The 12,018-nt window shown below is 39.4% G+C and overlaps 1 protein-coding gene across 2 annotated transcripts in view; it reads left to right on the forward strand.

Moving 5' to 3' along the window:
• The window catches only part of gabra2b (gamma-aminobutyric acid type A receptor subunit alpha2b), a 49,181-nt gene that overhangs the window by 21,470 nt on the left and 15,693 nt on the right, over positions 1 to 12,018 (forward strand). For both annotated transcript variants that reach the window (XM_074647907.1, XM_074647908.1), the window contains exons 6-7: positions 550 to 632; positions 1,564 to 1,707. In XM_074647907.1, coding sequence (XP_074504008.1) covers positions 550 to 632; positions 1,564 to 1,707 — 227 coding nt within the window. The remainder of the gene's footprint in view (positions 1 to 549; positions 633 to 1,563; positions 1,708 to 12,018) is intronic.

A 12,018-nucleotide genomic window follows, 5' to 3' on the forward strand; every position in this document is an offset into this window, starting at 1 on the left:
ACATGAAAGTGGTATCGATCGTCTCATCTAACTCTTTCTAACTTGGACTGACCTGCCTACCTTGCTAAAGCATGTGATAGCTTTATAGCAGTACGTCCAAAAGCGACACAGAATCAATGTTCGACGATATTCTTCATGCATCCTATTTTATGCAACTTAGCATCTTTTTGTCAAAATGCCTTTAAAGAAAATCAATTTGGATGATAAACAATTTGCAAGTTGTTTTCACAGTGGTTGAATAATGTTGTATAATAGTACATACAATGCAGTTTCTTATCAAAGAGCTAACCTACAGTCTCACCTAGACACACATTTGATTTCTGCTGGTCTCTGCAGCACCTTGTTCACTTTGCTCTGCTGATCACAGTTCAGATGAATTATTTTTGTTTTAAGGCCTTACAGATGGGAAGTGTCTTGAATAGTGCATGAGGCTTGTGAGGGTTTTTTTTCTTGCTTTTTACATTTTTTTTTGAGACCGTGCCTAATCTGTGCTGTTTACTTTTCATGCATTTGCAAAGTCTCCTTAATTTTTCTGTGAATTGGATGCAGGTTAACTGTGCATGCAGAGTGCCCAATGCATCTGGAGGATTTCCCCATGGACTTTCATTCCTGTCCACTAAAATTTGGCAGCTGTGAGTAACTCTGATGATGATAGTGCCTGAGGGACCTTTAAGTAAATGCTATTTTCTTTTTTGTTTCTTCTTGTTTTCCTCACTGGTTCTTTGGCAAGAGAGCAGCCTAAGGACAGAGTGAAGCTGGAATGCATGGCTCACTTTTCTGGCAGTAGCCTTTCAAATTTCAACAAAATATGCAGCAATTAAACAGATTAATATAGAATAACTGACAGAGAAATGACTGAGTGGAAGTGTTACCGGGAAATATGGGGAAAAGGACTCATCCAAATATTTTATTTTGTGAATTTAAATTGGTTTTAATCACTATTTTATTGCCATGGCTTCTTTACATTTGGATGAAGATTTTTGCTTTAAGCTGCTTTTAAGATATTGATTTAAAAATAAGGGAAAAATCAAAGCATCAGTACATGGTGGGTCATGTCTGAATTGCCTTGACTTCTCATATTAATTCAATGTCCCATTTAGTTTCAATGCATTTATGTGTTGACCTACAGTATTTCACATGAAGCTCATTTGTTGTAACAAAACAAAAATCTGTAGCATGACATGATTGGCAGAATATTTTAATAATGGTATATTGAGGGAAATAAATCAGTTTTTCTGTTTCATCAGACATTCATAGGCTAGCAGACAAGCTTTCAAATTTCATATTCAGTGTATGCCGTGACTGATTGAAAAGGGCAAATGTCACTGTGCATCAATTGCTTGCTGGCGTTTTTATGAATTCCATCTTCAGCCACTGAGAGATTTTTTCTCTCTCTACAGTATTCTCTCTTTTTTTTCTCTAAGAAACCCAGCTTCAAACACAATGTAGTGGGGGCTTTTCATTTGGGTCACTGAAATAATTTCTCGAAAAATCATCAATAGCTGCGGCTGCCCCAGATTTATGCCCTATGGGTTTATCCTCTTCTCTCTCTTTTTTTTTTAGATGCCTACACAACCTCAGAAGTGACTTATGCTTGGACTCGGAATGCCTCCGACTCTGTGGTGGTGGAAGGAGAGAGCTCCCGCTTGAACCAGTACGACCTGCTCGGACAAACGGTCGGACAAGAAACCATCAAGTCGAGTACAGGTAAGCTTTTGTGGAGATCTAGTTAGTTACTAGATGTCTAAAGAGAATTAATCCACCTCCCACTGACCTCCGTCCTCTGCAGTAAATGTTCCTCCAGCTTACAAAATGTCAGAAATAGCAAAGAAACCCTGGATTTGGTATTTTCAAGTACTTAAGAAGTTAGTACTAGTCCAGGTTTTGCTAGATAGTTGCCAGCTGGCATGAAGAAAAATGTGGATTTTGTTTTCTCCAAATCTGTTTATTGGGATTTTACACTGATTATATCACAATGTCAGTTGAGCTTGCAACATTTAAAATAAACCCCAAACCATTGGAACTATATAATTAAGGCTGTCAAAGTTAACACGATAATAATGCAATAACACAAATTCGATTTAACGCCTCTAATGTTTTTAACGCATTAACGCAACTGTCTGGCATCATGTGAAACTACAAAAACCTAAGGAATCCATTGGTACCAACCATGTCATACTAGCTTGTCATGAAGGAGGTTAAATAACGCTACAAAGTTACACTACATTTTGGCGAGGAAAAACTGGCATGGCCATTTTCAAAGGGTTTGCTTGACCTCTGACCTCAAGATATGTGAATGAAAATGGGTTCTATGGGTACCCACGAGTCTCCCCTTTACAGACATGCCCACTTTATGATAATCACATGCAGTTTGGGGCAAGTCATAGTCAACAGTTGACAGCTGTTGTTGCCTGTTGGTCTTGAGTTTACCCTGTTATGATTTGAGCATATTTTTTATACTAAATGCAGTACCTGTGAGGGTTTCTGGACAATATTTGTCATTGTTTTGCATTGTTTATTGATTTCCAATAATAAATATATACATACATTAGCATAAAGCAAGCATAGTTTGTCCACTCCCATGTTGGTAGAGTATTATATACCTGACAAATCTCCCTTTTAAGGAACATTTTGAACAGATAAAAATGTGCGATTAATTTGTGATTAATCTTAATTAACTATGGACAATCACGCGATTAATCGTGATAAAACATTGCAATCGATTGAATTTTGTGGAATCAGGAACCTAAACATCTTTATTATCTCAGGTCCAAACTGTTTGAGTGTGAAAATCAAACTGTGAGGATTTTGTGCTCGTTTGGGTGGATGTTGAACTCGTCCACCTCCTACATGTTGTAGGAGGCGGCCGTAGCTTGCTGTGAAACGCTTGCTAAGTTTTGTCTTTTTGTTACTCACTTTATTTGGCTTGAAATGCAGAGTAACATTTGTTCTGGCTTGACAAAGATTCGACAAAACAGGGATTTGGCAGTCGTGCATCTTGAATTCCCTACTTTGTTGTGTATTTTGTTAATCTGCATTTAGCATGGCCCGGAGACCCAAAAAAGCAGCACGACAGGTGAGCTGCTGCTGCTGCGACAAGACTTTCCACTTTATAAACCCCCTATCTTTGGAGAGCAAAGATGGGCAGGCATTCAAATGCAGTGCAGTTTCTTTGGATGGATTTTAAATGGATAATAAAAAATAAAAAATAGATGGCAGATGCTGATGCAGAATTAGACATAAGGGAGCGCATCTGTCTGTTGTAGCTGTCAGAGGCACTAACAGAGGAGCTCCTGGAGAAAAAGGAAAGCTGCTGTGTTCCTCAGTGATTTAAGTGTCTTACGTTGGCGCCCAAAGACACAAGAATGTCTCACAAAAGTGCAGCGATGCGTGAAATGACAAAGAAAATCTATGTTCTGGGCCCAGAAAGTGAATAACTCGATGTGCATTGAAAATGTGGCATTTCACTCAAATGGACCTGCAGGAGACATTAGCAAGTGAATCCAACAGTGACAAGCTCATTAGTGGACAGGATAATTAACTCTGCTGAAGTCTAGAGTTTTAAAACACGGACTTTAAGAAAAATGCAGGGGATACAAAGTTATAACGCCTTTAAATATGGGAGGGAGGACAGAGGCTGCTCGCCCTCCTCTACCTCCCACGATGCCCACAACCACTTCACACACACAGGCTGCCCTTTCCCCTCTGCCCTGCAGGTGTCGCTGTTGAGGCATTTTAATTAGAATTTATTAAATTATGGAATTTTTCCAAAGAAGAGAGAAAAATATTTTATAATTGATACTGACATTTGGTAATGACTTATTTCAGCTAATTACTCTTTTTTTAATATTTTGATCTCCCTCTTGCCTCTCAATAAATTGAGGAGGAGCAACCTCCTCTGCCTCTATGGACCAGCCTCCACTGACTCCAGCGATCCCAGCCAAACTTGTTATCTGAGAAGGGTTACGTTCGCGAAGGAAATTGCTAAGAAACCTTTCTCTCGTTACATTTAAAGTAAACATGCAAAATATGAACAGTAGCGCATAAATCTAGCTTCTGTTTCGCAAGTAGGGCCTATGTAAGCTGAGCAGCTGAACAGGGTTATGTTAGAAAAAGAAAATAGTCTGATCTTATAATTTTCCTTATAATTATAATACTACGACTAATTAGCTCTACACTGCAATAGAAGAATAATGTACTTTCTTTATTTCGATGTTTTTTATATGGATCATCAACTGGTGAGGATTCTGAGCTTTTGCCAGGGATTTAGCCTCAATCTTTTACCATCAATCATGTCTTGTATGTAGCCAACAAGAGCATATTTAAGGCCTTTTGACAAAGTTATAGTTCTAAAACGAGTCAGCTGGAAACGTTAAAAAGTCAGCAACCAATTCGCGGAGCAAACGCTAGTTTAATTAGCCAACCAGCTGCAACTGATAAAATAAATCTGTCCTTGTTATTATTGTTAAATGCATACTGTATGTGCATAGCAACAGTGACTAAGGGGAAGGGGTTTGTTAAACAGTCAACTCTTCCTCTTTCAAGTGTATTTGTCACAGTAATTCTTAGAAATTGCGTAAAAAGAGATGTCTCGGCTAGTTTTAAGTGCACGGAGAAATGTAGCAGTAACCAAAATCCTCGTGCGTGTTGTCTTGAGGCTCTGTCAGGGACCTGTACAGAAATAGAATCCAAGACAATCACTTGTCATGTTTAATTATATTTATAAAACACTTTCAACAAGCACATTGTTCACAAAGTGAATACAGAAAACAAAGAACACAATTACATGGAAAAATAGGCTATAGTATAAAAGAAAGAGATAATGAGGGCTGAAAATAGAAACTAACACATTTCATGCAAACACAATAACAGTGATGCCAAGAAACGGGGCCAGAACTTGAGTGTGCATACACAAGTCTGTATGTGTGTCTGTGTGTGTGTGTGTGTGTGTGTGTGTGTGTGTGTGTGTGTGTGTGTGTGAAGATGTGAGGGACACCACCGCTGTCCAGGGAGTAGACTGTAGACAGTGAGGAGAAATAGCTTGAAAGATGAGATCAAAAACTGGATATGCGTTGTGGTAAATAAATGGGCATTGAGTCTGGACTTAAGGCTTCTTCCCGAGGGATGAGAGAAGGTTGGCAGCTGTTTTCTTTTATATGTTGTGAGTGACACCCAGTGACTGGAGATTATATGATGGCAGTAAGCAGATCACAGATGAAGGCTGGTTAATACATTGTAAGTTGGAAATAACAGTTTGTATTGGGGCTGTCAAAGTTAACGCGATAATAACGCATTAACGCAAATTAGTTTTAACGCATTCACGCACCTTGCGATTTTTAAGTTGTAGCGGGCTTGTAACAGGGTTTACCAACCATCTCATACTAGCTTGTTGGGAAAAAAGGCTATATAACGCTTGCGCAAAATTCTGGCGAGGAAAAACTGTCATGGCCATTTTCAATGGGGTCCCTTGACCTCTGACCTCCAGATATGTGAATGTTTAAATGAGTTCTATGGGTACCCACGAGTCTCCCCTTTAAAGACATGCCCACTTTATGATAATCACAGTTTGGGGCAAGTCATAGTCAAGTCAGCACACTGACACACTGACAGCTGTTGTTGCCTGTTGGGCTTGAGTTTGCCAGGTTATGATTTGAGCATATTGTTTTTATGATAAATGCAGTACCTGTGAGGGTTTCTGGACAATATTTGTCATTGTTTTTTGTTGTTAATTGATTTCCAATAATAAATATATACATACATTTGCATAAAGCAGCATATTTGCCCACTCCAATGTTGATGAGAGTATTAAATACTTGACAAATGTCCCTTTAAGGTACATTTTGAACAGATAAAAATGTGCTATTAATTTGCGATTAATGGTGATTAATTCTGGACGATTAAATATTTGAATCGATTGACAGCCCTAGTTTGTAATAAGTACATGCATTCACAGGGAGTCACTAGAGAGAGAATAAGGCCAGATTGCAGAGATGTTTCTGTTTTCTGTGTACAAGTAAATAAAAGGAAATGATAATTACTGAAGTGATTGGAAAACAAGTCTGGATCAAAGATATGTGTTACGATGCTTTGAGGTGACTCTGCAGCATTTCAAATAAGACAGATGTCTAATGTGTGATATTTTTATTGCTTTGGCGGAAGAAATTTGTTGTACCGTTCATTTTCCGTGTTTTAAGCTTAATTCTGTCAGTAACTATCACGTCACATAGCAAATAACAAATGGAGACTGCAACATGGTGCTCCTCTCAGTGAGGCTCCCTGCTGTGGCAATACATCGTAGCAGAATGAAATACCCAGCACAGTGATAAATAACATGCAGGGACCATTGCAAATAATCCCCCAATGGTTATTAACTTAGAAATAAATGCCCTACGGGGTGCACACAAACAGAGCAGAACCAAAGCAGGTGGAGGCTGGGTGGTGTGGAGCACAGCAGTAACAGCAGCGAGCACACGTCAGCATACAGAGTGAATGTGAGGGTCTTTAAATAGGCCGCCAGATCAGCAGTGCAGTGAGATGTGATTGCTGTGGTTGTGGTTGGTTAACTGTCAGTTGACACAGCAGAGGCAGATGCCTGACTATATTATTATTTGTTTATTTGATAGGGACAGAGCATGTCAATGAACATCAGTATAAAATACAAGATGTAAACATGCCAGAGTTAGCTAGAAACCTGATTTACATTTGTAGTCCCTGGACAGGTAACAAAAACAGAAACATTACAAGTGACAATATACAGATACAAATATACAATACTCAAGTAGAAACAACCGAAACATTGTGCATTATGTCAGGATAAAAGTGATCACAGTTCTGGTTTTCCTTAAAGCAGCAGTGGGTAGAATTGGAGCAAATAGGATTAAAAAAAAAGTTATTTTTATAAAACGGTCACTATATCCTGACAGTAGTGCATGAGACAGGTAATCTGAAAAAAAATCATGTTCCTCTGTGTCCTCCGGTGTCCTCCGACGCTCCTAATGGCATCTGCCAGATTTCACAGACCGGAGGAAAACAACCAGTCAGACCTCTGGAGGATTACAGAGAGAGGGGTGATAGTGACATCATTAATTTTGACATAAAATGTCACAGAATGATGCATGTTTTTTGGGATACAGTGTAAATATAGTACACACAGCATTTTTAGCTTTATAGAATGTTTAACTATGTTGTATGTATGGAGCTGTAATGTATGCAAAAACATACAGACAACACACAGATTTACAGGATCTATTCATCAACATGAATCTTTTTTCCTCTGTCTATCTACATCACCCACTTATCATATATTAGACTACATTGTGTTATCTAATATGATAATACAGGCAACATTTACTAAATGATTAGACATTTCTGAAGACTGAAATGTATATTACACTCACTCCACCATCCCAGCAAAGATTTACTACATACACGGTAGTAGACCTACTAAAGTTTTTCAGCTGGGCATGTGGCAACTGTTGGATAATGTAACAGTTTGTCCAAACAATAAAATTAATACTAATTACTTGATAATGTAACGAATCGGGACTTGGTTTGTTACTTTACAACAGAGAGAACAGGCAACAGATGAATCTTTTAGCAGGTTAATTGAGATAAAGATAAAAAGTAAAAAAAAAAAAAGGTAACGTTACAAATAGAAGATGTGTAAACACGCTTCAAAAACAGATGCAAGCACAGCTGGCGGTACCGTGAGGTCGGCTTATTATTCAGACGGTGTGATTCCGTCTAACGTAACGGCAGATGTCTCTCTCATTCAGCAGCCTTGTTATGTTAGTTTAACCTTACACTACGTTGTCCCTCACCGTCCCGTCATCTATCGCTTTTTTTCTTCCTCACCGCGGACGGTCAGGAGCTCCCGCACCTTGATGTTTCGCCACACATCCGTGTTGTTCTCGTCCGACGTTCTCCTCCGGTGTGTCTGACAACATTCCTGCTGCCGTCCCACAGTTTGTTTATGAGCCATGGCGACCTGTGACAGTTACGTCAAGGACTGTGCGCCCTAATTTGAAACCAAATAGGTTTGTCCCGCGCCGTTTGTTAGCGATCCTGGTGCGCGCAATTCACATCGAAATCGACCCTGGTCCAACCCTGGTCTGACCCAACTCTCGGCCTGGTCACAAAGGCGAGTCGATCAACGCTGGTTGACCCTTTCATACATACAACCTACCCTGGTTCAACCCTGGTTGAGTCCTCGGTGTGAAAGGGGTATATGAGAGCCAAGAGTCAATCACTCGTGAATTCTGATCAAACGGTCAAACTAAGCAGCGCTGATCAAATATGAATCAATATTCTGTTACTGTAATGCCTATTTTTCACCTCAATTTTTTCAGAAACAGCTTGTACTGTTTAGCTGTAAAATGAGAAAGTTTGTGACCCGGCAGCCATGTCGAGATCTGCTGAGGAAATACCAAGCACTGCCCACCTCACCAGCCGGAGCACAGCCAATAGGTGCTGAAGTCTAGTTTTCTCCCAGAACACTTGAATTACAATATGCTGAAAGGTTATTATGGAATTTTTGCCAAAAACATTCTGCCTACTGAGGCTTCAAGCCATTGTTTGAGATGGGTCTTAAAAGTTGATTATGTACAGTATACAAAATATTTGCTTTGATTAAAAAAAGGTCTTGGCATTAGTAGTTCTAATTATGTACTACATTTTGCAAGATTACATTTGAAGGCATCATGATAGGGTTATGATTTACCATCGCCCAATACAAATTTGAACTGAGTAGAGCTTGAACGTACCCTAACATGCTCCGTGCTGTCAGCAGACGGTCACTGTGATTACTCTGAGCAGCATCATGGGAATGAATTACAATATAATTCATGTGTCCGATTAAGTTAGTCGTTCCAAATGTTTTAAGGTTGTTCCTCCACGGCTTATTTTGGACTTAGAGTTGTTACAAATTGTAGCTTTATGTCTTCTTCACTCGCACTGAAGAACCTTTACACCGACGACGTGTTGTATGCGTCTGTGTGTGTGTGTGTGTGTGATGTTACTGACTGTGCCGCTGTGTGCCAACGTAAAACCATCATGTGGCGGCTGCACATGTGTGTGTGTGTGACCGGCAAAAACTTGGATAGATGAATAGGAGACTGCTGAAACCTGGCTGACTTCAATCAGCTGCTGACTGACGGTGCATCTCTGTTAGTTTAGGAAGTGCTTGATTTATGCAGCAGAGTTTTCTATGAGCGGAGCATTTTAACGTCAATATCGCAGTCGATCATTTAATTGTGTGAAGCCAAAATCGTGATCGCGATTAATATTCGATTCATTGTGCAGCCATATCTCTAATCTAATAATTAGGATACTGCTCACAATTCATAGACACATGCAACCTGTGATAAGGGGTCAATAGTAGACACTGCTTCATTATTAAGGGTTGTAAGACAATAAGTTTGGCAACCACTAATGTAAAGAATTATACTAGTCTGCTGATCTAACTTGGCAGGCTCCTCATAGGGGGGATGGTAGTAAAACCCAGGTCACCAAAAGTCTGTAGAGTTAGACAGAGTAGCAAGGAGTAAGGCCTTGATGAGCCTTAAAATCTAAAAATCAAGAAATCATATTTAAAACTGATAGGTAGCCAGGCTCAGGATACCCAAAACATAATAACATTAATGATAAAAATCCTTGCTGCAGCATTTTACACAGCCTGGAACAATGCCACCATTTAACTCAAGTAAAAAAAAAAGTGTTAATGAGTGGGTGAAGATGATGAGAAGATCTGAAAGCATGTACAGTTCTCTGTCACTGAGCGACAGCAATGATCTAATTTTAGCAATACTACTTAGAAGAAAACATGGTGGGAAAAGCTTTTAAAATACAGTGCTTGCAGGACGATGATAGCAGTGATCATAATAATGGTGAGAAATGTGTAGGCGTGCTATAATTACTGGGAGACCAGTGTTTTTTGCATTTTTTAGTCAATTTTGTCTAAATGGTGTATGCAGAAAATTACTGTAAACCACCTTTCAAATGTAACTGCAACTAACTACTGTAACTAACTTCTTTTTTTAGATTGATGAATGTGTTTTTTTCTACTTTGAATACAGCCAGTTTTGTCAGTTTGTGTATGAAAATCCTCTCACAGAAACTTGAAATCTGCTTTGGAAAATGGTCACTGATAAACACTAGTAAACAGGCTACAACCAGGCGGAAACTTTCGTGTCTGAAAAGTGAAGCCAATGCGGAAGTGCTTTAAACCTGCATTATTTCTAACAGCCAGCAGGGGGCGACTCCTCTGGTTGCAAAAAGAAGTCTGATTGTATAGAAGTCTATGATAAAATGACCCTACTTCTCACTTGATGTATTACCTCAGTAAACATTGTAAACATGAGTTTATGGTCTCAATCACTAGTTTCAAGTCTTCTTCAATACATCATGATGTTCATTTAGTAAATTATGGTCTCATTTAGAGTCAAATAGACCATAAAGCAGGGGATGCTTTAGTTCATGGCTACCTTGTGATTGACAGGTCGCTACCACTGGGTGTTGTCCGCGTTTTCGTCTTAGAACTTTAACCCCTTCACAGTGTGCTTTCAGTTCATGAATGTTAATCTTAACATTTTTGTTGCCTAAAAATGTCTTATTCAGCATTCGTTGTACTTAGCTCCACCTTCTAGTGTCACTTCTGGTTGCAAAAAAAAAAGATGGCGACGGCCAAAATGCAGAACTAGACACTTCAAGACAGTAGTGCACAAACCAATGGGTGACGTCACGGTGACTACGTTCACTTTTTATAGACGGTCTATGGCCCCGATGACACAGAGATGCGTCGCTACAGATGCGGCCACTTCAAAAACGCCTTGGCAAAGTGCATCGGGCAAAACAGCAGTGTGCCTTTGGAGCAGGGCTGTGTGCTTGCAACCAGGCGATCAAATGTGATTAACGGGAAAATGTGCTCTCTCTCTCTCTCTCTCTCTCTCTCTCTCTCTCTCTCTGTCTGTCTCTCTCTGTCTCTCTCTCTCTCTCACAGTAGTGAAATTATCACAACATGAGATATGAATTCCCCCTTCCCTCTCTCACAGTCTATCAGCTAGCTAGCTAGTAAGTTAGCCACATCTAGCGGCATCAAAACGAGATGAAGGAAGTGGTTCGTAAAGCCCGCCTCTTGCTTGGTTTGATTGGCTGCCTGGGCCAAGTTTGACATTGACGAGCTCAGAGCCTGGCTTTGAAAAGTTGAGAATATTTTAACTTTTATGCGCGTCTAAAAAACGCTAGAATAGGGCTGGGCAACATGACGATACTATTTTCAAAACTTTTTAAAATGTCTTTTGTATATATTTTTCTATATCTTTTATATTGCGATATAAGCTAGGACCATATTTATTTTATTTTTCTCTATAATTTCATCTAAAACTGTTCATTTTGCATTTAAGTTCTTAAAATGAGAAATACTCAGTACTTTTCATTAGTCAAGTATTTAATTCACACAGGAGTATACAAAAAAAGCCTTTACCATGTGGTTATTTCATATAGATTATTTATTTAATTATAACCAGAAAACATGCTATATCGTGATATGTATCGTTATAGAGGTATGAAATTACCTATATCACTCTGACTTTTTTTTAAGAAGCAGTTTAACAGCTACAGTATTCAGTGCAAGAAAAGAGCGCACGCCAGGCGCGCTGTACCATAGAAAAAAAATGGTTTTGCGGGCGATGCGTTTTTAGCCAAGCCTCTCAGTGTGATCTGGGCCGAAGGCTACAACATGCAAAACCACAGGTATGAACCTTTAAAGGTCACATATTATGCTCATTTCCAGGTTCATAGATGTATTTTAATGTTGCACTAGAACATGTTTACATGCTGCAATGTTCAAAAAAACCTTTATTCTTCTCATACTGCAGCCTGAGTCTGCCTGCCTCAGAGACTAATTCAGCCTCTGTCTGAAAACCACTGATTCACAGCCTGTCTCCTCCCACTCTGATTGACAGAAAACGCTGACCAATCAGAGCAAACTTCCTCAACAACAACAGCGTCACCCTCCCCCTC

The sequence above is a fragment of the Sebastes fasciatus genome, chromosome 10 (genome assembly GCF_043250625.1).
Source record: "Sebastes fasciatus isolate fSebFas1 chromosome 10, fSebFas1.pri, whole genome shotgun sequence".
Lineage (NCBI taxonomy): Eukaryota > Metazoa > Chordata > Actinopteri > Perciformes > Sebastidae > Sebastes > Sebastes fasciatus.